Genomic DNA, 26,031 nt, shown 5'->3' with positions numbered 1-26,031 from the left:
TCTCTGACGTCACGCGTAAAACTGGACAGCCATTCGTCCCACATAACATATTCCCACTGTCATATCAAGTCTCGCTAGAGATTTTAAAGAATGAAGTAGTTCGAAAATGTTTATTTATTTTGAAACAGTTGGTTATTTGTTAGAATGCAATAGGTAATTCTAAGGTCATTTTGGGGCTTGGATATTTGCCTACGTTTATGGTGAGCTTTTTTGGTTGATGCATTATTTCCTGACAATTACTGCTAATTATTTTAAATCTGTACACTTTTATTAGGCCTACATTGGAATTGGAATTAGCAGGAGTAAGCATTAAATTGCATGTTTTTCCTGAGACAGAGGAGAATGCACACAGAAAACCCGTCATGACACCTGATACCATGTGAATCAGTACATCCATCTACTCGAGAACAACAAGGACACCTACTGGAGGAACATTAGAAGTACAATTTTACTGCTTCATGACAGGACAGGAGAGCAGCGCAGTGAGCCACTCTAGACTGTTACCTGCTTTTTAGATATGCATAAAATAAAATGTATCCACAAAGTTTCTGTATTGAATTTGTTCTATTTCATATATCAAATTAATAAAATGTAGGTAGGTTCCTTTCATTGTCTCGGAATTTTGGAGTATAGGGCTCTCTTTATATAATTTTACATCATCTTGTATTTTTCCAATTAAATATAAATGTTTATGTCATGGAATAAATATATGTCTATGGATGGAATGAAATGCTTACACCATGTATTTTATAGCCTACAGTACATACATTCTCAAATCCCTGGTCTTTTGCACTATAAAAGGGCCTTTGAATTCATAATGAAATTATTAGATAGGGCTATTTCCTGAGTTCACTGTTTAAAGTGAAATAGACGCGGAGAGATCAGACTACATTGTTCTCGCGAGATACAAGAGTGGAGAATTAACTGATGCATCTCTCAGCTGCCTGTTTACATTGTCATGAATGTAAACTGTTTACATTGTCATGAAACAGGCAGGGAGCAGGTTTCGAACCCTCGACCATCGAGCCCGAGGTCCGGCGTGCTATCGACTGTTCCGCAAAAGCATGCTCGTGCGGCACAGTCGATTTCCGCGCTTATAAACCCAGGGTCGTTACAATATCAAGACAAATAGGTAGCATACATTTTGCTGATTAGCTAGAAAGCTAGCCAGTTATGTTCACAGCAATTAACAGAAGAAGTTTGAGACAATTGGTAAGTAAAACTCCAGTGTTGACAAATGCAGCCATTTCTTCTACCGTTTCAGATTGTCACCAGCGTCTAGTTGGCTAGGCAGACTGAAGTCTGTCTGAGGTCAGTTCAGGACATGGCATGTCGACAACATACTTTCACTCTAATTTGCAACTGCACTGCTAGCTCCATACATTGTAGATATTAACGTTTATCGTGTCTGAGTAGATGGAGCATGAAACTGATCCACATTTTGGCAACATAACTAACTACAGTACAGTGTGTCACCTGACTTGGGTTAAACTAAACTAGCAAGTGATTTTGTTATCTTGGAGGACAAAACACACAGTTGACCTGACATGGCTAAAGCCTTCCCTTTGGTGTTCGACAAACGTATTTCATATTGCCTTTATTCCCTGTCGTGCACAGTGTGTTTAAATTGACCTTTGTACACACTACTGTTTACACTGTTAATTTGATAGAGCCAGTCTGATAATATGCCTTAAACCTATGCCAGCTGTCTAGTTTATCATTCAAGGCCAAAATACCAAAATAGTAGTTATTGACAATCAGAAATGTCAATTCAATGGCCTAAATAAACTAAGTATTATTTTTAAAGCAGTTTCATTATGGAGATTGGTTGTGTTCTCTCCTGCAGCCCTGTCTGGTCCAGAGGTTTCAGAGTACTCTGGTAATAGCAGGGCACGACAACAACCAGCTCAAAGCCATCACAATGAACGTCATTACTGCTGCCAGCAAGGTGGGAGGAGAGGTCACCTGCCTGGTGGCTGGAACCAACTGTGCCAAGGTAGGACTGTCACTACGATGCCCCACAGAGGTGGCAACCCCTCTTATCTGGAGAGCTACCAGTGTGCATGCATTTTAAAAAAAATTGTACCTTTATTTTACCAGGTTGGTCTCATTGAGATTAAACATCTCTGCAAGAGAGACCAAATTTTGACCAAATTTTGCTTCAACCCTACACTAATGCACCTAATTCAGCTAGACTAATCATGATTCTGGTGGGTAGAATCAGGTGTGTTTCAGGAAGGCTTGCGCAATAGCCCAGCTCTGCTGGAGGATGGTTGGCTACTCCTGCCATAACAGCTGTTCAGTCACACATCAATGGAAGTTATGTTTTAATGTGGTATTTCATACGTATGTCACACTTGTGCAGTACAATGTAGTTCTTTCATGATATACAGCTGGCTGATATGGTTAACTGTTTATTTCTGTGTTGGATTCTTCTTTAGCAGGTTGCAGACCAGATCAGTAAAGTCCAGGGGGTCAAGAAGATTCTCAACATGACTGCTACAAAGGACTGTTACCATTCTGGGATGGGATAGTTTTGTTACGTTCTGAGGTCTGTGTGGATATGCTTAGTTCAAATACAGATGCCGGAGATGTTTAGATGATATTTACTGTTGGAATGATGGAATGGCATGATACTTCCTTTTGGTCTAAATATGTACTCTAACCCTGGTCCTCTTTTCTCCATACAGAGGAATTGACTCCTTTGATTCTTGCTTCCCAGCAGCAGTTCAACTTCACACACATCTGTGCAGGAGCTTCTGCTTTTGGGAAGGTGAGTTACTGACTGTAACACAACAGTGTTCACATGTCTGCATTTCCCCCATATTATTAATAGCTATATAATGATCAAATCATTCCTTATCATGGGAAGTTTATTATGTATCCAGACATGCATGAATTATAGTGCATTTTATCATCATAGCAACATCTAGTTGATCTGATTTACCATTTTTAAACATTATGCTTTAATGCTTCTGAAAGTAGTTTTTTTCCTTCCAATTTTACCCAGTAAGTGTAGTACTACCCCTCAATTACTACCCCAGTAATCTGTCATTCTGCAATAGAACTGTCAACTTGCTGATCTAATGGTATTTCTATTGAATTAGGGTGCATTAAACAATATCTTATGTATTGTAATCCAACTCATATTGACTGAGGCTGGGTCGTCTGGTCTGGATTTCCCTGAGTAGATGAATGTGTTTTAGATGATGCATCCTAATACTGTCTGGTCTGGATTTCCCTGAGTAGATGAATGTGTTTTAGATGATGCATCCTAATACTGTCTGGTCTTTGATTGAATTTATTTTACTAAAAACATCATCAGCAATCATTTGTCAAAGATGACTTTGAATTCCATTGTCCATCATTGGGCTAAACTTCACACAGTTTTGTATTTGAGTCTCCGTAGCCCAAGCTAGTTTTATCCAACTCACAGAGGGCAGTTTGTATCCGTCATGGTACTATACCATTATTGACATCATCTACTTTAAACTGTTTCTGTAGGGACACATTATTTGTAATAGTTGTACTATTGTACCAAACTTTGCCAAGTCCTTAAAATGTTGAGAAACATTCCCATTTTAAAACAATCAACCTCCCCATCACCTCTGTGTCCTGAGAGATCCACAGGGTGATATGTTTGAATTAAAGAATATCATCTCAAAACCGTATGCTCAACAGAATCTCCTTCCCAGAGTGTCAGCCAAGCTGGATGTTGTAACTCTCTCTGACATCAGCAAGGTCAAATCTCAAGACACCTTCGTTAGAACCATTTACGCTGGTGAGATTCCTGTTGTAATATCTTTTATAATTAACAACTATTCCATTGAGGTATAAAATGACCCCAAATATTTTGTAAGCACACTAATTATTATGCATTACAACATAGTTTCTTATCGCTGCAGGCCTGTTCTTAGCACAACCTATAATGCATACGTAAGCAGCAGAATAAATTATTAGATAGATTTCAGTATTGGTGTAGTGCTCTGCTAATGGGCTGGGGTCAGGGGTTAAATGGAGATGATTGTTCTATATTCATTAGTAAAGTGATGAGGCTATAGTAGTTCATGTTGTTGTTTCTGACCTCTTAATGACTACAGAGATCCACCCTAGTCATCCCAGCTGTCAGTCTGAAAGCCTAAAAGCCTCCCTGAAGAAGAATAAGCTCAGATCATATTTTGATTGGGCACATTATAATCATAAAATATAGATGGGTCTGATTTAAAATTATCCACTTAAACTTTGGCAAGAGCCTGACTCTTCCTGGTTGGAAATTCAGTGTTTTTTTTTTTTTTTTTAACCATTTTGCTGCTGCATGTTTGCCAGACAAAGATCTTACACTTGGATGTTTTGGTGTTGTCAGACAGTCCAATTAGTAAGACACAATGCATATGCCAGGAACCGCCCTAGCTTCATACAATGCAAGTTCTTACAATGCAAATAATTACAATGCAAGTCTGTTCTTTCTTGTTTTTAATTATTACTGTGAACATTTGTCATTGTATTTTTTAGAATTGCCTGAATTGCATCGCATGTAAAACAGACAATGGCATTTATCAGAGAATAACCAACAACGCAAAAGCTTAATTGAATCACCAAATTCTTCTAAATACTTTTTCTTATTGCGTATTTTTGCTCTAAGAATATATTCCAATATAACCAAACACATTGCATGTGGTGTTACTGTACGTGGTGTCTGTACTACAGGTAATGCCCTGGCCACAGTGAAGTGCAATGAGAAAGTCAAGGTGTTCACAGTGAGGGGAACTTCCTTTGAACCTGCTGCTGTGGAGGGAGGCAGTGCTGCTACTGAACAGGGTACAGTACTCTTCCATTACACTGTTGACAGCAGCGCCACTCAGTAACCTTTCTCTGTCTCTCATCATAACAGTAATGTTTTCAATACCTGATTATGGCTCCCGAGCAGCATATTCAGATGCAAGTGTAAAGAATATTTTGCACATTTAATTTGACTGCATTTTGAGATTGATTTTTAGTTATGTCTGTCCGTTCTGTTGCAGTTGCCTCACCCTCTCCTGCGGGGATGTCAGAATGACTTAAGCAGAGCCTGACCAAGAGCGATCGACCAGAGCTCACTAGTGCCAAAGTGGTAGTGTCCGGAGGAAAGGGCTTAGCTTTACACTGTCTGACTGCTTCAGCCAATGTGTCATTCACATTCCCTGGCCTCTCATTCTGTTAGGTCATTGTGACCAAGCACTTGATTTCTTTGTCCCATTAGGATGAGGGCTGAGGAGCGGTGAGAACCTCAAACTGCTGTACGACCTCGCTGACAAAATGGGTGCTGCAGGTATAAATAACCATGTGTGTGTACATCAGAGAGAAGGAGAGAGAGAATCTTTGAGAGTGAGTGGGTGCATGTGTGAGGGTCAGTGGAAAGTGTGTGAGTGTGCTCTTCATGTGGTCAGTTGTCTGTGTGTAACTGCATGGTATGATCATGTGTATTAATAACCTGCTGTATGTTGTGAATGCAGTGGGGGCTTCCAGAGCTGCTGTGGATGCTGGCTACGTCCCCAATGACATGCAGGTCGGCCAGACTGGCAAGATTGTAGCACCTGTAAGTGATACAACACACACCCGTTTATTGTCTCTGTTATTTCACTGTGTCACAGCAGAAACCAACGTACAATATTTCTTAGTGAGCAACCTGACAAGAAAATAATAACATAATAACATAACTTGTATATGATTATGTTTCAGTTTTTCAGCATCACACTATCATATTAAAAGTTCTGTAAAATTATATTTTAATTTAGTTATTTTGGATTACAAATGTAATTATGTTTGGTCTTGTTGAATGACTTTAATTGAACTGTATGTGCACTTTTGCTGACCTTCATTAGCCTACAGTTCATTCAGAAACTATTCAGACCCCTTGACTTTTTTCACATTTTGTTACAGCCTTATTCTAAAATGGAATTCCCCCCTCAATCTACACACAATATCCCATAATGACAAAGCAAAAACAGGGTTTTAGACAGTTTTGCAACTGTATATACACTACTGTTCAAAAGTTTGGGGTCACCTAGAAATGTCCTTGTTTTTGAAAGAAAAGCACTTTTTTTGTCCATTAAAATAACATAAAATTGATCAGAAATACAGTGCAGACATGGTTAATGTTGTAAATGACTATTGTAGCTGGAAATGGCAGATTGAAATGGAATATCTACATAGGCGTACAGAGGCCCATTATCAGCAACCATCACTCCTGTGTTCAAATGGCACGTTGTCAGCTAATCCAAGTTTATCATTTTAAAAGGCAAATTGATCATTAGAAAACCCTTTTGCAATTGTTAGCACAGCTGAAAACTGTCGTGCTGACTAAAGAAGCAATAAAACTGGCCTTCTTTAGACTAGTTGAGTATCTGGAGCATCAGCATTTGTGGGTTCAATTACAGGCTCAAAATGTCTGGAAACAAAGAACCTTCTTCTGAAACTCATCAGTCTATTCTTGTTCTGAGAAATGAAGTCTATTCGATGCGAGAAATTGCTAAGAAACTGAAGATCTGGTATAGCGCTGTGTACTAATCCCTTCACAGAACAGCGCAAACGGGCTCTAACCAGAATAGAAAGAGGAGTAGGAGGCCCCAGTGCACCACTGAGTGTCACACCCTGGTCGAAGTATTTTGTGTTTATCTTTATTTATTTGGTCAGGCCAGGGTGTGGCATGGGTTTTTGTATGTGGTGTGTATGTATGGGGATTGTAGCTAGTGGGGTGTTCTAGTTCAGTCTATGGCTGTCTGAAGTGGTTCTCAATCAGAGGCAGGTGTTTATCGTTGTCTCTGATTGGGAACCATATTTAGGCAGCCATATTCTTTGAGTTTGTCGTGGGTGATTGTCCTTAGTGTCTTGATGTCCTTGTTCTGTGTGTATGTGCACCAGTATTAGGCTGTTTCGGTTTTCGTTACGTTTATTGTTTTGTAGTGTTTGTATTTAGATTCGTGTTTACTTTAGTTTAAATAAACATGGATCGCAATCTACACGCCGCATTTTGGTCCGACTCTCTTTCACATACAGAAAACCGTGACACTGAGCAAGAGGACACGTGTATTAGTGTCTAGTTTGAGAAACAGACGCCTCACAAGTCCTCAACTGGCAGCTTCATTAAATAGTACCCGCAGAACACCAGTCTCAATGTCAACAGTGAAGAGGCGACTCCGGGATGCTGGTCTTCTAGGCAGAGTTCCTCTGTCCAGTGTCTGTTCTTCTGCCCATCTTCATCTTTTATTTTTATTGGCCAGTCTGAGGTATGGCTTTTTATTTGCAACTCTGCCTAGAAGGCCAGCATCCCGGAGTCGTCTCTTCACAGTTGACGTTGAGACTGTTTTGTGGGTACTATTTAATGAAGCTGCGATGGCATGATGGTTGCTGATAATGGGCCTCTGTACGCCTATTTCATTTAAAATCTAGTCATTTACAACAATAGTCATTTACAAAATTAACAATGTCTACACTGTATTTCAATTTTATGTTCTTTTAATGGACAAATAATGTGCTTTTCATTCAAAAACAAGAATTTGTAAGTAACCTCAAACTTTTGAATGGTAGTGTATGTAGAACTTTTTTTTTACATCACATTTACTCAGTACTTTGAAGCACCTTTGGCAGCGATTGCAGCGTCGAGTCGTCTTGGGTATGACGCTACAAGCTTGGCGCACCTGTATTTTGGGCGTTTCTCCCATTCTTCTCTGGAGCAGGTTTTCAACAAGGATCTCTTAGTAATTTTCTCCGGTTGTCTTTCCCTCGATCCTGACTAGTCTCCCAGTCCCTGCTGCTGAAAAATATCCCCACACCATGATGCAGCTACCACCGTGCTTCACCGTCGGGATGGTGCCAGGTTTCCTCCAGACGTGACGCTTGGCATTCAGGCCAAAGAGTTCAATCTTGGTTTCATCAGATCAGAGAATCTTGTTTTTCATGGTCTGAGAGTTTTTAGGTGACTTTTGGAAAACTCCAAGGTAGCTGTCATGTGCCTTTTACTGAGGAGTGGCTTCAGTCTGGCCACTACCATAAAGGCCTGATTGTTGGAGTGCTGCGGAGATGGTTGTCCTTCTGGAAGGTTCTCCCATCTCAACAGAGGAACTCTGCAGCTCTGTGAGAGTGACCATCAGGTTCTTGTTCACCTCCCTGACCAAGGCTCTTCTCCCCTGATTGCTCAGTTTGGCCGAGCGGCCAGTGCTAGGAAGGGTCTTGGTGGCTACAAACTTCTTCCATTTAAGAATGATGGAAGCCATTGTGTTCTTGGGGACCTTCAATGCTGCAGACATTTTTTGGTACCCTTCCCCAGATCTGTGCCTCGACACAATCCTGTCTCGGAGCTCTATGAACAATTCCTTAGGCCTCATGGCTTGGTTTTTGCTCTGACATGCACTTTCAACTGTGGGACCTTGTATAGACAGGTGTGTGCCTTTCCAAATCATGTCAAATCAATTGAATGTACCACAGCTGGACTCCAATCAATTGTAGAAACATCTCAAGGTTGATCAATGGAAACAGGAGCTCCATTTCTAGTCTCACAGCAAAGGGTCTGAATACTTATGTAAATAAGATATTTTTGTTTTTTTGAAATTTGCAAACATTTCTAAAAACCTGTTTTCGCTTTGTCATTATGGGGTATTGTGCGTAGATGAGGACATTTAAAAATAAAATAAAAATGTAATTCAATTTTAGAATAAGTCTAACATAACAAAATGTGGAAAAAGTCAAGGGGTCTGAATACTTTCTGACTGCACTGTAATTTCTCGATCTTGATGTTCCAAGATTGCCTATCTGTCTCCTACATTCAATTGTGTGTACAGTGTGTTAGTTAGCAGATTTGTGTGGATTTGGGTGTGTGCGTGTGCCAAGACTGCGGAGGCTGTGTATGTTTTGGCAAAGCCAACAAGCCACAAGACAGACCCCTCACAGTAAAGGGAATTATCCTTAGTCGAGTTGCATATTCCGGTTTTCAGGAATACAGCTATTTTCAAACTAGCTTCCTTTTCCTCTGAAAACCAAATGTGGGAACTCCGCTCAGGCGCTTCTCTTATGCCTGCTACATCAGGTTAAAGGGAATTAATACAAGCAAGCACACACTTGTTATCCGAAACAATACAAACAAAATCACAATGTGTGACAATACTCTGTATTGTGACATTATTTTAAATTGAATAAGCTTAAAAAGGCTAAATTGGTCATTTGGCTCGCGACAGGGATATCCCAGCTGTCATCAGACCCACATTAGGGCAGTCTGAAGCGACTGTAATGTAGTTAATGGCTGATTTTTAAGGTCTTAAATGATTTACCAGTCCCATTAGGAAGGAGACTTAAGTGCTGTGAGTCCACCCTGCACCTCAAAATGGACAACTCTGCCAATATTGTTGTTTCCTGTTTACATTGTGTACAATCACAGAAGAGTATGATATGCAACATCCTAAACCAGTAACCATTCATTGCTTGTGTATTGCAATTAATATTCAAAACAAATCAGGTCACTGGAAATATAATTTATGTAATCAAATGTAATATACTACAGTGCCTTGCGAAAGTATTCGGCCCCCTTGAACTTTGCGACCTTTTGCCACATTTCAGGCTTCAAACATAAAGATATAAAACTGTATTTTTTTGTGAAGAATCAACAACAAGTGGGACACAATCATGAAGTGGAACGACATTTATTGGATATTTCAAACTTTTTTAACAAATCAAAAACTGAAAAATTGGGCGTGCAAAATTATTCAGCCCCTTTACTTTCAGTGCAGCAAACTCTCTCCAGAAGTTCAGTGAGGATCTCTGAATGATCCAATGTTGACCTAAATGACTAATGATGATAAATACAATCCACCTGTGTGTAATCAAGTCTCCGTATAAATGCACCAGCACTGTGATAGTCTCAGAGGTCCGTTAAAAGCGCAGAGAGCATCATGAAGAACAAGGAACACACCAGGCAGGTCCGAGATACTGTTGTGAAGAAGTTTAAAGCCGGATTTGGATACAAAAAGATTTCCCAAGCTTTAAACATCCCAAGGAGCACTGTGCAAGCGATAATATTGAAATGGAAGGAGTATCAGACCACTGCAAATCTACCAAGACCTGGCCGTCCCTCTAAACTTTCAGCTCATACAAGGAGAAGACTGATCAGAGATGCAGCCAAGAGGCCCATGATCACTCTGGATGAACTGCAGAGATCTACAGCTGAGGTGGGAGACTGTCCATAGGACAACAATCAGTTGTATATTGCACAAATCTGGCCTTTATGGAAGAGTGGCAAGAAGAAAGCCATTTCTTAAAGATATCCATAAAAAGTGTCGTTTAAAGTTTGCCACAAGCCACCTGGGAGACACACCAAACATGTGGAAGAAGGTGCTCTGGTCAGATGAAACCAAAATTGAACTTTTTGGCAACAATGCAAAACGTTATGTTTGGCGTAAAAGCAACACAGCTGAACACACCATCCCCACTGTCAAACATGGTGGTGGCAGCATCATGGTTTGGGCCTGCTTTTCTTCAGCAGTGACAGGGAAGATGGTTAAAATTGATGGGAAGATGGACGGAGCCAAATACAGGACCATTCTGGAAGAAAACCTGATGGAGTCTGCAAAAGACCTGAGACTGGGATGGAGATTTGTCTTCCAACAAGACAATGATCCAAAACATAAAGCAAAATCTACAATGGAATGGTTCAAAAATAAACATATCCAGGTGTTAGAATGGCCAAGTCAAAGTCCAGACCTGAATCCAATCGAGAATCTGTGGAAAGAACTGAAAACTGCTGTTCACAAATGCTCTCCATCCAACCTCACTGAGCTCGAGCTGTTTTGCAAGGAGGAATGGGAAAAAATTTCAGTCTCTCGATGTGCAAAACTGATAGACATACCCCAAGCGACTTACAGCTGTAATCGCAGCAAAAGGTGGCGCTACAAAGTATTAACTTAAGGGGGCTGAATAATTTTGCACGCCCAATTTTTCAGTTTTTTATTTGTTAAAAAAGTTTGAAATATCCAATAAATGTTGTTCCACTTCATGATTGTGTCCCACTTGTTGTTGATTCTTCACAAATAAATACAGTTTTATATCTTTATTTTTGAAGCCTGAAATGTGGCAAAAGGTCGCAAAGTTCAAGGGGGCCGAATACTTTCGCAAGGCACTGTATTTACAGTAATATTATATATACAGTACCAGTCAAGTTTGGACTCACCTACTCATTCAAGGGGTTTTCTTTATTTTTACAATTTTCTACATTGTAGAATAATAGTGAAGACACAAACTATGAAATAACAAATATGGAATCATGTAGTAAACAAAAAAGTGTTAAACAAATCAAAAATATATTTGAGATTCTTCAAGGTAGCTGTCCTTTGCCTTGATGGCAGCTTTGCACATTTGGCATGCTCTCAACCAGCTTCATGAGGTAGACACCTGGAATGCATTTCAATTAACAGGTGTGCCTTGTTAATTTGTGGAATTTCTTTCCTTAATGCGTTTGAGCCAATCCGTTGTGACAATGTAGGGGTGGTATACAGAAGATAGCTCTATTTGGTAAAAGTCCATATTATGGCAAGAACAGCTCAAATAACCAAAGAGGAAACAATATTCCATAATTATTTTAAGACATGAAGGTCAGTCAGTGCAGTCACAAAAACCATCAAACGCTATGAATAAACTGGCTCTCATGAGGACCGCCAGAGGGAAGGAAGACCAAGAGTTATCTCTGCTGCAGAGGATAAATTCATTAGAGTTAACTGGACCGCCACATGAAAGGAAGACCCAGAGTTACCTCTGCTGCAGAGGATAAGTTCATTAGAGTTAACTGGACCGCCACATGAAAGGAAGACCAGCCTCAGAAATTGCAGCCCAAATAAATACTTCACAGTGTTCAAGTAACAGACACATCTCAACATCAGCTGTTCAGAGGAGACTGCGTGAATCAGGCCTTCATGGTCGGATTGCTGCAAAGAAACCACTACTAAAGGACACCAATAAGAAGAGACTTGCTTGGGCTAAGAAACCCGAGCGAGCAGTGGACATTAGGCCAGTGGAAATCTGTCCTTTTGGTCTGATGAGTCCAAACTTGAGATTTTTGGTTCCAACCGCTGTGTCTTTGTGAGACACAGAGTAGGTGAACGGATGATCTCTGCATGTGTGGTTCCCACCGTGATGCATGGAGGAGGAGGTGTGATGGTGCTTTGCTGGTGACACTGTCAGTGATTTTATTTAGAATTCAAGACACACTTAACCAGCATGGCTACCACAGCATTCTGCAGCGATACGCCATCCCATCTGGTTTGCACTTAGTCCCACTGTCATTTGTTTTTCAACAGGATAATGACCCAACTCTTCCAGGCTGTGTAAGGGCTATTTGATCATTAAGGAGAGTGATGGAGTGCTGCATCATATGACTTGGCCTCCACAATCACCCGACCTCAGCCCAATTGAGATGGTTTGGGATGAGTTGGACCGCAGACTGATGGAAAGGCAGCCAGCAAGTTCTCAGCATATGTGGGAACTGCTTCAAGACTGTTGGAAAAGTATTCCAGGTGAAGCTGATTGAGAGAATGTCAAGAGTGTACAAAGGGTGGCAACTTTCTAAATCTAAATAATATTTTGATGTATTCAACATTTTTTTGGTTACTACATGATTCCATGTAGTTTTGATGTCTTCAGTATTATTCTACAATGTAGAAAAGAGTCAGGTGTGTGCACTTTTGACTGGTACTGTATATATTTAAAGTTGTAGGTATATTTTGTACACAGTAAGCAGTGGATGGTATGTCCACTAATTCTACCTCCTAAGTCTCCATTATTCCATGACAAGCCTTCTGAAATGCTCTGACCCCCCCCACAAAGAAATCACATCTTTCCTCATGCCAGTCTGAGAGGGGAACCATGTTGTGGATTTATAATTTATCATTCTTCAGAGGTGATGCAGTATTCACATGATAATTAGGATACATTTTTGATTGCTGCCTGCGGGCATTTCTGCATTGTTGGCTTCAGGAACCTGGGCCATTATGACCTTATTAGTGTAACTGTCAGTGGCCTGTTTTAGTTTACACATGCGTTGTCGTGTATTTTATTATGAACTGCACTCATCAGGATAAAACTTATTAGTGGCTTTTACAAGACGCCGTGTCACTTAAATGAGGAGAGCAACACCTCCGCTTGACTCAATGTATCAGTCAAAATAACGCTGGCAAAATGAATGTTTCAATTACTGTATTCTTGTTAATTATTTACAAAGACTAAGTATTTTACTTGAAATGGGATACAATAACAATTGATTAAAATAATGACATACAATTGTTTCAGGTTTTGTCATAAGGAACAAAGAATATAATATAATATAAGGCTATTGTTAAGTGAGAGCACTGTATAGGCATTGGTGGTTTCTGAATGATGCAGGTTGATATAGTCTTTTACTTATGATTTTAGAGGACTAAAGTAATAATTTCAAGTGATAACTTTATAATTTTCTCATCTTCACAAGCATTGTCACATGTAGGCCAACAGTACAAATATAACAAAATAAAGACTTCTAATTTTTTCATATGCTTTTCAAGGCATTGAATATCATAGATTCTTCTGTCAAACCAGTTATAGGACTCAGTCCTGAGATGCCACCGAGCCAGTCTAACAGTATTTAGTATCGTTAGCCAACCTGTTGTCCTTTGCTGTCTGTTTGCACACAGCAGCATCCCGTGATCACCTGGTTGATTAATTCCGTTGTGTCACAATCTGGCTGTGTGTACAGGAGCTTGTGTTCTCACACCTGAGGGGAGCTGTGCTGTGTGAACCACTGGGTTTCAGCATCACTTTGGGGGATTTTATTAACAGGCCAGCGAGTGCACCAAGTCCCTGCCCTGCTGCCACGGCTCACAGCAGCTGTGGAGAGGCCAAACACCAGACAGGCAAGCTGACAGACAAGCAGAAGAAGAGGGAAAAACTGCCCAAGCTTGGCAAATCGTCTGGCCATTCTCCTCCTCTCCCTACATATACTTTAAAAACGTCCAGGGCTAAATGACCCCCCCCCCCCCCAAGTCTAGCAGTTTGTAGTGGAAAACTTTCAAAAAGCTGTTTATACCCAGCTGGGGACCTACTTGGAGGCTAACGGGTAGAAGCTTTTCTATTTTTTATTTTCTCTCTCCCAGTCTGGGGGGAAAAAGGCCTCTGGATTGACAGTGCCTTTCATACTGTATTATCCAGCCTGGCTTTTAACTCCGGGAGAACTGTGTTCACAAATTGATGCTCTGTTCCTCTGGGGCTGCAGCTGAAACATTAAATCCTACTGAAATATTCATATGTGAGTGCATTTAGCTGAAAGCAATTGATGTGCTGCTCCCTGGAGAATGGATGGTAATGTTGCAGCCAGGGGCCCAGGCCCCCACACTCTGGCTGTCAGACACCCTAAAGGACCACACTCTGGTCAGAGCCATTGAGATGTATGGTCAGGAATTGACTGCTTACCGGGTCAGACTATGGTGTAAATGGTTCCGGGGGATTAGGGTTCAGTTTGTGGTTCTGGTGTTGGTCACTTATGGTCACTGCAACTACTGGTTATGAGAGCCTATCTCGTAAGGCTGTGGTCATAGGGATTCTCTGATGGCCATGCTGTGTATGTATGTGTGAAAACACGCATCATCTTCTCATTTTAAGTTGTTGAAAAGTAATGGTTAAATCAATAGTCTTACATATTATATTGTGGCCAAACCTTTTCATTCATTTGGTTGAGACTTTTTTTTTTCAGAATATATATTTTTTGTTCACCCTATAATAACTCTGTTTATTAAAACTTGAAAGCTGATTTATTTGATTTATTTATGTATGTGTAGTATTATTGCAATAATATAAATGTTTCGTTATATGAATTACATTTTTTATAAAATGGCCAGTCAGTATATAATAATGTATTATGTTTTATTTCCAGGAACTCTACATCGCAGTGGGCATCTCTGGAGCTATTCAGCACCTGGCTGGGATGAAGAACAGCAAGGTGCACCACATCACACACATCAAACTAAGCAGTCTAAATAAGCTAGTGGTATTACTGTGGTATAGCTGTGTTATTACTTGTGGATAATACTTCTCATTTAAACAAATGTAAATAGATTTGTTCTACTGATGAAAAAAATATATATTTATATATTTGAGGATGCAAGATGTTCTGAATTTTTCTAGTACTCCAAAAAAATACAGGATGTGTTTTATACAACAAGATATTTTTGAAGCAAGTTGTGCTTTTTAAAACATTGTTTTTTGCTGATTCTTGCTGTCGCAAGTCATGCATAAGTACGTATAGTTATGGGGCTTGTGCGTCTGATTGCTAAATTAACTGTGGTGTTGATTTATTTTATTAAATTCTTCTGAGCTCTTTGTGATGTAGCGCCTTGTCACCAGGAGAGTGATAAATACTTCTCACCCTCATGTTTATCACAATTTCATGTAGCTAAGCTTATTCTACCGCCTTTTATGGAATTTGCACTAGTGATGGATTAACAAGTAAAGATATACATACAGTAAAACAATGGGGATACTGATTAAATGTCATATTGATTTAAAATAAATTGTATTAATGTTAATTAAAAAGTGTTAATTAATTTAACATAATTTACAACTCTTTGAAACTGTTTTTTATGTTTATCTTCAGTAAATCATTTGATATCTTCAAGTTATCTGAAAGTATAAAGATCACCCATTCCAATAATCAGTCCAGTTAACACTGTTACTGTATAGGCTGATTTGAAAAAGCCAAAATGGGTGTCATACAACTGCACCAATTTACCTAATTAATAGTATTACAGTAATTCACTCTTTCAGAATGTCTATATATGATGAGGATTTGAATGAACTTGGTCAGAGTACTTTTTCTTATTTGTATTCCTCTTTTTTCACTGTAGTTGACCCACTTTTACAACAAGTGGAGGGCAGAATACATCTGTCCCTGGAAGAGAACTGTTTTATGTAAATGCAAAATGGAGAAACTCTTTCATAGCCATGACAACAGTCTCCTGAGTGGATTTCTTCCACCAAGGCGAGCTATCTGCTCCGGGATCCCGTGCACTTAAGAAGTGTGTTTTAAAATGGAGCCCGAAGAAGCTTTTTAAAGAATGATGTATAATTTATTTGTATTTTCTCTCTTGCTTCTTAAGAGAAGAGTAGAGTGTGTGAGATGTGTTCTGAATGTGTCAGACCACAGTATTATGTACTATTATGCAGCCATAGTCCCATATCTATTTGTTTTGTATGAAATTTACTCTGCTTCTACGTATATCCTGCCGCTTGATGTCACGGAGCTGTTTTCAAAATCACTTTCATCCACTTAAAAAAAACACATTCATATGTGACATCACTTAAGTGCAGCTAATTTGGGTTTGTATGTTTGCTGCTTTAACAATCTATGCAATATGTAATGAAAGCATAGTGTGTGTGTAAATAACATGAGAGAGTAGTAAGGGATGGTAATACAACTTTATTTTATTTTGTTATTTTTCTTTTCTTTTTTTTACTTAATTTTGATTCTTATCATAGTGACTGATATTGTCCTAATGTCGGATGCTGACTCACTGCTTTAGGATGTGGATCATCAGTTTACATAGCAATGTATCTTTCATTTATGATTTAAGTGTTTGGTTTAGCCTCCATTCAAATTCTGAGGCAATCCATGTACAGTATGCATACCGCTTTGCATTTTCATTCAGAGGACAGGTTAGTACATGTACAGTATGCATACCGCTCTGCATTTTCATACAGAGGACAGGTTAGTACATGTACAGTATGCATACCGCTTTGCATTTTCATACAGAGGACAGGTTAGTACATGTACTGAGACGAACTGTGACACATGTTTTATTTCTAGATAATCGTTGCCATCAACAAAGATCCAGAGGCACCTATTTTCCAGGTAGCTGACTACAGTTTGGTGGAGGATCTTTTCAAGGCAAGACTGTCAATGATGACACGATTAGATATTGTGATATTAAAGGTGTGAAATGAATCCCTATATGGAGGTAGATATTTAGTTAATCTTAAGGAGGTGGACCTAGATCTTCAGCATTGGCTAAATGAAGTATTATACACCACACCCTGTATAGGTTTAGGGAAGTGCTATGAGTGTTATCCAAGTCAACACTGATACACTGGAATTAACCTGTATGGTGCCCAGTATTTCTAATTCATGACAGCATTTAAAGTGTCAGTGTTCATGTACTTGAGATCTGCTTAGTCCTGATGGGTAAATTGTGGTGAGGAGTCTTGAGGGAAATATCCATCACACCCTCATGCCATCGTTACAGATCCCTGTCACACCCTGTCCATCTCTCCTTTAAGAGTCATTCTTCTAGTACCCTCAAGAGGATTTAAAATAGGTTTATTAATACGATGTGTATTTGTTATATTAATAATATGGACCTTATTCTACCAAAAGTGGTTTCCTGATAAAAGCAAACATAACATTGGTTTTGACTGAATTAGGTTGTCACGTTCTGACCTTAGTTATTTTGTTATGTATTTGTTTTAGAATGGTCAGGGCGTGAGTTGGGTGGGTTGTCTATGTTCCTTTTTCTATGTTTTGGTATTTCTGTGTTTGGCCTGGTATGGTTCTCAATCAGAGGCAGTTGTCCCTGATTGAGAACCATACTTAGGTAGCCTGGTTTCACCTTTGAGTTGTGGGTGATTGTTTTCTGTTTAGTGTTTGTCACCGTACAGGACTGTTTCATTTCTTTGAGTTGTGGGTAATTGTTTTCTGTTTAGTGTTTGTCACCGTACAGGACTGTTTCATTTCGTTTCATTTCATTGTCTCGTTATTTTGTTTTCTGGTGTTCATGTAAATAAAGTATCATTATGGACACTTACCACGCTGCACATTGGTCCGATCTCTCTTACTCCTCCTCAGAGGAAGAAGACAAGCGTTACATAGGTCCTTAATTAGCTATAAATTATTATAAACTGGCTGGTTCAAGCCCTGAATGCTGATTAGCTGACAGCCATGGTATATCAGACCGTATACCACGGGTATGAAAAAACATGTATTTTTACTACTCTAATTAGGTTGGTAACCAGTTTATAATAGTAATAAGGCACTTCAGGGGTTTGTTGTATATGGCCAATATACCACGGCTAAGGGCTGTATCCAGGCACTCTGCATTGCGTCGTACATAAGAACATCCCTTAGCCGTGGTATATTGGCCATATACCACACCCCCTCGTGCCTTATTGCTTAAGTATACTATAGCAAAACACATTTGAAAAGTGCAAGAAAGAGGTGATATCTTAGATTTCCTCCTCAGTTAATGATGCAGTAATAAGACACATCAACGACTGATCGACTAATGTTACTGCATTTAAACTGACTCCCTCTGAGCCTTTATTCAAACATTTCAATTATTAAGGGAAATGTCTAATGGTCACTGTTAATTCACTCTTCTTCTTCTCTGATTGTGTCATTGAGGCACTTCCTGGTTCACAAGCCATTTCCTGTGATCAGAGGCCCAGGCTGTCAGTTAGACGCTCATTAAAAGTATTCCTGTGTAATAATGTCATTCATTGTAAAAGCATTTTGTGACAACTGTTGATGTACAAGGGGTTCTATAAATGAGTTTGAATAGTTAGGTTTATCATTATAAATCATTAAAGGGCACCTTCCATTTGCCGTTCAGTCTTAAACAATGGGGATTCATTAGCTTGGTGGTGTAGCCATCTATTTGACCTGTTTTAAAGGCAATGTTAATGTCTGGTTTTCCCTCTCATACATTTGCATATTATTCAGTTGTTTAATCTCAGAAAGCAAAACTTCTAGAGACCTTGTGCCTTACTGAGTTGTGCCTTATTCAGTTACATCTGTTAACTAGGTTTCTGGGATTAGCCTAAAATAACACTGAGTGAAATCCTGTTTAAATGAATATGCAGTTAAGTTCTTACTCTCTCCGACTGTAAACATTTCTCTGTTGAGTGCCTGGATCCAAACCTGGTAAATCAGTTATTGTGATTGATAGAATAGGAAGCATTTGGAACTGTATATTACTCCACCTAATGAAAAAGCAGATGTACTGAATTATTGAACTCGTGAATGTATCAGTGGATCGTTCATGAGAGGACCTCCTGCTCAGAGAGTAACTTCCACTCCTCAACCTTAACAGGAACTAATACCACCTGATAGTTAAACTAAGGGGACTGCCTGGTGTTGGCTTTCATATTGATTCTGTGTTCCTATTCACTCCTAATTGACATGTTCAGGTAACTTTGGCAGGGCTCAACGCCACAGGGTTCCAGGCAGCACTTCTACCCTCTAGTTTAGGCATAAAGACGGAGGCGGCAGATCCAGATCCAGTGCCCAAGCTTTGCCAGACTCTTCAAGAGGGACCCTTTGTGAGAAGTGAAAGCCTAGTGGCTTTTTCCATTTGTTTGCCTCATAATTTATTAAACAGTGCCGTTGCGTGTGATCGGCCGGTTTTGGTGACTAGGTGTTTAAGTTAGTAATATTCTGCTGAAGTGGTGGGTAAGTAGAGATAATAATAACAGGCAGGACCAGAACTGTGACAATAGTTCTCATCTTACCTGTGTTTACGTACACTCTGATTTCATATAACAGTCAAAGACATTGGATGTGTCATTTGTTGTTGTTGCCAAGGGGTATGAGAACTGTTTGTACTTGTAGGCTGTTCCTGAGATGACTGCAGCATTGAAGAAGTGATCGTCATCATGATCCAACCAAGATCCTATAATACTCCGAAATCTGAAGATGAAACATTAACCACCATAAGCTTCCAGTTTTAACTACCCAAAAGAAAATCCTGCCTTAAACTGCATTTCATGCTTCGTGTGCATTTTGAAATGGGTGCTTAAAATGTCTACATCTAATACATATTTTATTGTGATATATATAATATTTTTAAGGAATAATAAAGCTAGTGGATATGCTACAATGTCTCACAACTTGTTCCTTTCAATTTGTTTTTGTTGAGGATTTGAAATCTGATCAAATGGATGTTTGGGCTTTCCTTTTTGGAAAGCTACAGTATCAGAATAATACACTGTTATATCACGGTGGATAATGGAAAGCTACAGTATCAGAATAATACAGTGTTATATATCACGGTGGATAATAGTGTTATATAATCACCAGTGGATAATGGAAAGCGACAGTATCAGAATAATAGTGTTATATATCACGGTGGATAATAGTGTTATATCATGGTGGATAATGGAAAGCTACAGTATCAGAATAATAGTGTTATATATCATGGTGGATAATGGAAAGCTACAGTATCAGAATAATAGTGTTATATATCATGGTGGATAATGGAAAGCTACAGTATCAGAATAATACAGTGTTATATATCACGGTGGATAATAGTGTTATATAATCACCAGTGGATAATGGAAATCTACAGTATCAGAATAATAGTGTTATATATCACGGTGGATAATAGTGTTATATCACGGTGGATAATAGTGTTATATCATGGTGGATAATGGAAAGCGACAGTATCAGAATACTAGTGTTATATATCACGGTGGATAATAGTGTTATATCATGGTGGATAATGGAAAGCTACAGTATCAGAATAATACAGTGTTATATATCACGGTGGATAATAGTGTTATATATCACGGTGGATAATGGAAAGCTACAGTATCAGAATAATAGTGTTATATATCATGGTGGATAATAGTGTTATATATCACGTTGGATAATGGAAAGCTACAGTATCAGAATAATAGTGTTATATATCACGGTGGATAATAGTGGTATATCACGGTGGATAATAGTGTTATATATCACGGTGGATAATAGGGTTATATATCATGGTGGATAATAGGGTTATATATCACGGTGGATAATGGAAAGCTACAGTATCAGAATAATAGTGTTATATATCACAGTGGATAATGGAAAGCTACAGTATCAGGATAATAGTGTTATATATCACGGTGGATAATGGAAAGCTACAGTATCAGGATAATAGTGTTATATATCACGGTGGATAATGGAAAGCTACAGAATAATACAGTGTTATATGTCACGGTGGATAATGGAAAGCTACAGTATCAGGATAATAGTGTTATATAATCACGGTGGATAATGGAAAGCTACAGTATCAGAATAATACACTGTTATATATCACAGTGGATAATGAAAAGCTACAGTATCAGAATAATACGGTGTTATATATCACGGTGGATAATGGAAAGCGACAGCATCAGAATAATAGTGTTATATATCACAGTAGATAATAGAAAGCTACAGTATCAGAATAATACAGTGTTATATATCACGGTGGATAATGGAAAGCTACAGTATCAGAAAAGTAGTGTTATATATCACGGTGGATAATGGAAAGCTACAGTATCAGGATAATACAGTGTTATATATCACAGTGGATAATGGAAAGCTACAGTATCAGGATAATACAGTGTTATATGTCATGGTGGATAAAGGAAAGCTACAGTATCAGAATAATATGGTGTTATATATCACGGTGGATAATGGAAAGCTACAGAATAATACAGTGTTATATATCACGGTGGATAATGGAAAGCTACAGTATCAGAATAATATAGTGTTATATATCACGATGGATATTAGTGTTATATAATCACGGTGGATAATGGAAAGCTACAGTATCAGAATAATAGTGTTATATATTACGGTGGATAATGGAAAGCTACAGTATCAGGATAATACAGTGTTATATGTCATGGTGGATAATGGAAAGCTACAGAATAATACAGTGTTATATATCACGGTGGATAATGGAAAGCTACAGTATCAGAATAATAGTGTTATATATTACGGTGGATAATGGAAAGCTACAGTATCAGGATAATACAGTGTTATATGTCATGGTGGATAATGGAAAGCTACAGTATCAGAATAATACGGTGTTATATATCACGGTGGATAATGGAAAGCTACAGTATCAGAATATTATAGTGTTATATATCACGGTGGATAATAGTGTTATATAATCACGGTGGATAATGGAAAGCTACAGTATCAGAATAATACAGTGTTATATATCACGGTGGATAATAGTGTTATATCACGGTGGATAATGGAAAGCTACAGAATAATACAGTGTTATATATCACGGTGGATAATGGAAAGCTACAGTATCAGGATAATACAGTGTTATATATTACGGTGGATAATGGAAAGCTACAGTATCAGGATAATAGTGTTATATATCACGGTTGATAATGGAAAGCTATAGTATCAGGATAATACAGTGTTATATATCACAGTGGATAATGGAAAGCTACAGTATCAGGATAATAGTGTTATATATCACAGTGGATAATGGAAAGCTACAGTATCAGAATAATAGTATTATATATCACGGTTGATAATGGAAAGCTACAGTATCAGAATAAGACAGTGTTCTATATCACGGTGGATAATAGTGTCATATATATCACGGTGGATAACGGAAAGCTACAGTATCAGAATAATAGTGTTATATGTCATGGTGGATAATAAATAGGGTTATATATCACAGTGGATAATGGAAAGCTACAGTATCAGAATAATACAGTGTTATATATCACGGTGGATAATGGTGTTATATATCACGGTGGATAATGGAAAGCTACAGTATCAGGATAATACAGTGTTATATATCACAGTGGATAATGGAAAGCTCCAGTATCAGGATAATACAGTGTTATATATCACTGCGGATAATGGTGTTATATATCACGGTGGATAATGGAAAGCTACAGTATCAGGATAATACAGTGTTATATATCACTGCGGATAATGGTGTTATATATCACGGTGGATAATGGAAAGCTACAGTATCAGAATAATACAGTGTTATATATCACTGTGGATAATGGAAAGCTACAGTATCAGAATAATGCAGTGTTATATATCACGGTGGATAATGGAACGCTACAGTATCAGAATAATATAATGTTATATATCACAGTGGATAATAGTGTGATATAATCACGGTGGATAATGGAAAGCTACAGTATCAGGATAATAGTGTTATATATCACGGTGGATAATGGAAAGCTACAGTATCAGGATAATAGTGCTATATATCACAGTGGATAATGGTGTTATATATCACGGTGGATAATGGTGTTATATATCACGGTGGATAATGGCACATTTATGAAGGACAAAGAAAATCAGTGTGCTTCAAAATGTTCAAAATGTATAGTTTCTGAATGAACACTGAAGTGCTCAATTACACTATAAAAAAAGGATATCTAATTAAGAATGCAAGTAAATTTGTTAAGACATACACACCAAACGTTTCTTCCGCTAACCCTAAGTAGAGGAAAAGCATTGTCGCCAAAGGAGAGTGGTGTGATCGTTCAGCTGGAAATAAAACGCTACATCAGCTCTTATTGAAACTCATAATGACTTTACTTCACATGATCCAGGTCCTCAAATAACATTAGACCCAACCCCCACTTTACTGTCCCCATGTCTTAATGAATACTTCTGAAACACTTAGGCCTGCTTGATTGAAGCCTTGATTGTTATTAATTAACAATTAAACATACAATTTACTTGTAAACACTTGACAAGCAACAAAAGGAGTAGTTTATGTCCTAAATTAAATATTTGATCGAAAGTTAATTAGGGGGTTTAATCCTCATTACCAGACATTTATAATGACAAACCTCGTTAACCAATTACATTTTTGTTGTGACAGGTCTCTCCGATGGTAATAGATATTAATCATTTATTTCATTTCAGAGCGATATGCAAATAAGTTGACAGTTGCTAATGCAAAAGTGTTGTAGGGTGATGTTGTAGAGTCTGGAGCCAATGGGAAGGCTCAGTCATATCTGATAAAGAGCCCACATGTAAAACAAACTCATTCATATTCATGTAGAGGATTCTATCTCGAATTATGCAAATTAGAATACATCGTAGTACTTTTTGGTCTGGAATGTATTCTACTGTGTTATTTCATGTATTGCCTTGTAAAGGGCATCCATATATACATAATTTCCCTTGGTAAATGCAAGTAATGAATATTAGAGTGAATACGAAAATCTCTGCTACCAATGTACAAAATATTATAATTGAAAATGGCATGGCTCATGTACAATGTAAAGCAATAAAATGGGACCAAAATATAGTTAATGTTACAAAGGTTTATTTATTATTTGAATGGCACCACCTGATATTTGGCAATGAGTTCCCCACATATTAAGTTTACAAAACATCTGTAAAGATTAAAGTGCACAGGATTGGCTTGTTCAGGCTACCAGCACTCCAATCTAAAACATCAATCCTCCATCACAGCTTATAATCAGATTCACATGCTTTTCTTATGCTGGACCTCTTGGGATCCTTTAGGGCCATTCACCACCTATCCTCATACTTTTAATTCCTCCATCATTTCTTCAATTGCCTGTTCTTGTATCTGGCTAGAAAATGCCAGGCTTGATATGGTTGATGTTCCTCTACTTCAATACAAACCTCTTTATCTCTGTTATAGAAAGACAAAAGTATAGTAAGAAAGTGTCTGTTTATTTGGCACAGACAGTTTGTCCAGAGAAAGCACCCTGTGGCTTGGTTGTTAGAGCAGAGAGAACTGCACACTTACAGTAGCTAATACAAATAAAAATAAAGCAAAAACACCACCCACTCTCACTCCCACTCCCACCCAGCTTAGATAAATCCCATGTCAAATCTGTCTTGCAGTTAACATAGGAACACTTGAATAGGCTTGTTCTGTAAAGGCTTGAATATGGCCCATTGCTGGTTTTATTTCAAACTGTTTTGTTTCACATTTGGGGCCCCATTTAAAGTGGGATTTCCTGATGATGGTTCTTTCTAGGCCCACACACACGTCTCCTCTGTCCTCGCTGGGTCATTGTTGTGCAAATGGAGCATTATTCAAAGTCACCCCAAGATTGAGTTCGAGGAGGGCTGTGTCTGTCTGTCTGTCTCTGTCCGGAGACCCACAGAGAAGGGAAGACTAACATGAGAGCGGTAGCCTAGCCCCAGATCTGTTTGTGCTGTCTTGCTAACAGATTGTCTTTGTAACGCCAGGTTTGATTTTTATTTTTTATTTTTTTATTTTACCTTTATTTAACCAGGCAAGTCAGTTAAGAACAAATTCTTATTTTCGATGACGGCCTAGGAACAGTGGGTTAACTGCCTGTTCAGGGGCAGAACGACAGATTTGTACCTTGTCAGCTCGGGGGTTTGAACTTGCAACCTTCCGGTTACTAGTCCAACGCTCTAACCACTAGGCTACCCTGATCTTGAAACAGGCTCTGACTTTGTTTGAAGCATGAGGATTTGGAGAAGCCAGGTCAGTCAGTTCTGTCTTGAGCTGTATGCTCTGTCCTCTGGGATGAACTATTGCCCTTTTCACACTGTTGTTCCGACCCGAGCCAACCAGTGCTGGCTCTGACATATTCTTTTCACATGTCCTTTCCAGCACGGTTCAAACAACTATGGTGGATGCATAACCAGGCCAGCACAATGCAGCTCAGTTCGGCTTGGCTTAGCTCAGTTGTGTGAATCAACCCTATGTATCAGGCAGACGGCCCAGTGGACCATCAGCAGGGCCCAGTAGCCTATACTTCTCCTCCAAAGAGGACTCAGGAGTGCCGCCCTGCAGGTGGATGAGAGGCTTAGTCTGTAGGAGCACAGTGTCTGCGGCTCGGCCCTGTCTCTGGCCCCGGCTCTGGTACTGGTTCTCCTCCTGATTCTTCCAGTTGTAGATGTTGATTCTGTGCTCCAGCTCTGGGCTGGCCTTGGCTGAGCCGGCAGGACTGGGAAGCTTCAGGTTAACTGGGTCCACCAGGCCTTTCTGGGCCAGACAGGAGTCCTCAGGCAGGGACGAGAGCAGCTCCTGGACTACCACGCTGGGGTCCTGTGGAAGGGGAGGCTGGGCTGAGGTCAGACCCAGGCCCAGAGGGCTGCAGTAGGGCAGGAGGAAGCAGCGCTGGCCCTGGGTGTTGGAGTGCTCGGTGTTAAAGTCCCTGTCCTGGGTCTGCTTCTGGGACTTGTAGTCCAGATAAGGCCCCCGGGCCTTGGTATGGGCATTGTAGTTCCTA

General features: G+C 39.1%; 1 protein-coding gene and 1 pseudogene across 1 annotated transcript in view; one reads left to right on the top strand and one right to left on the bottom strand.

The window, feature by feature from the left end:
• Positions 1-1,040: 1,040 nt before the first annotated feature.
• LOC139384876 (electron transfer flavoprotein subunit alpha, mitochondrial-like) lies at positions 1,041-19,790 on the top strand (annotated as a pseudogene).
• Positions 19,791-25,233: 5,443 nt separating this feature from the next.
• LOC139384895 (transmembrane protein 266-like) overlaps positions 25,234-26,031 on the bottom strand; it is a 102,302-nt gene continuing 101,504 nt past the window's right edge. Inside the window, exon 11 of the mRNA XM_071129795.1 lies at positions 25,234-26,031. This exon is cut by the window's right edge and continues 253 nt beyond it. Within this exon, the coding sequence (XP_070985896.1) occupies positions 25,500-26,031 (532 nt within the window). The 3' untranslated portion in view covers positions 25,234-25,499.

This window comes from Oncorhynchus clarkii, chromosome 26, assembly GCF_045791955.1.
Source record: "Oncorhynchus clarkii lewisi isolate Uvic-CL-2024 chromosome 26, UVic_Ocla_1.0, whole genome shotgun sequence".
Classification (NCBI taxonomy): Eukaryota; Metazoa; Chordata; class Actinopteri; order Salmoniformes; family Salmonidae; genus Oncorhynchus; species Oncorhynchus clarkii.
Note: the sequence above shows the minus strand (reverse complement) of the source record. Positions and strands in the feature narration are given on the sequence as shown.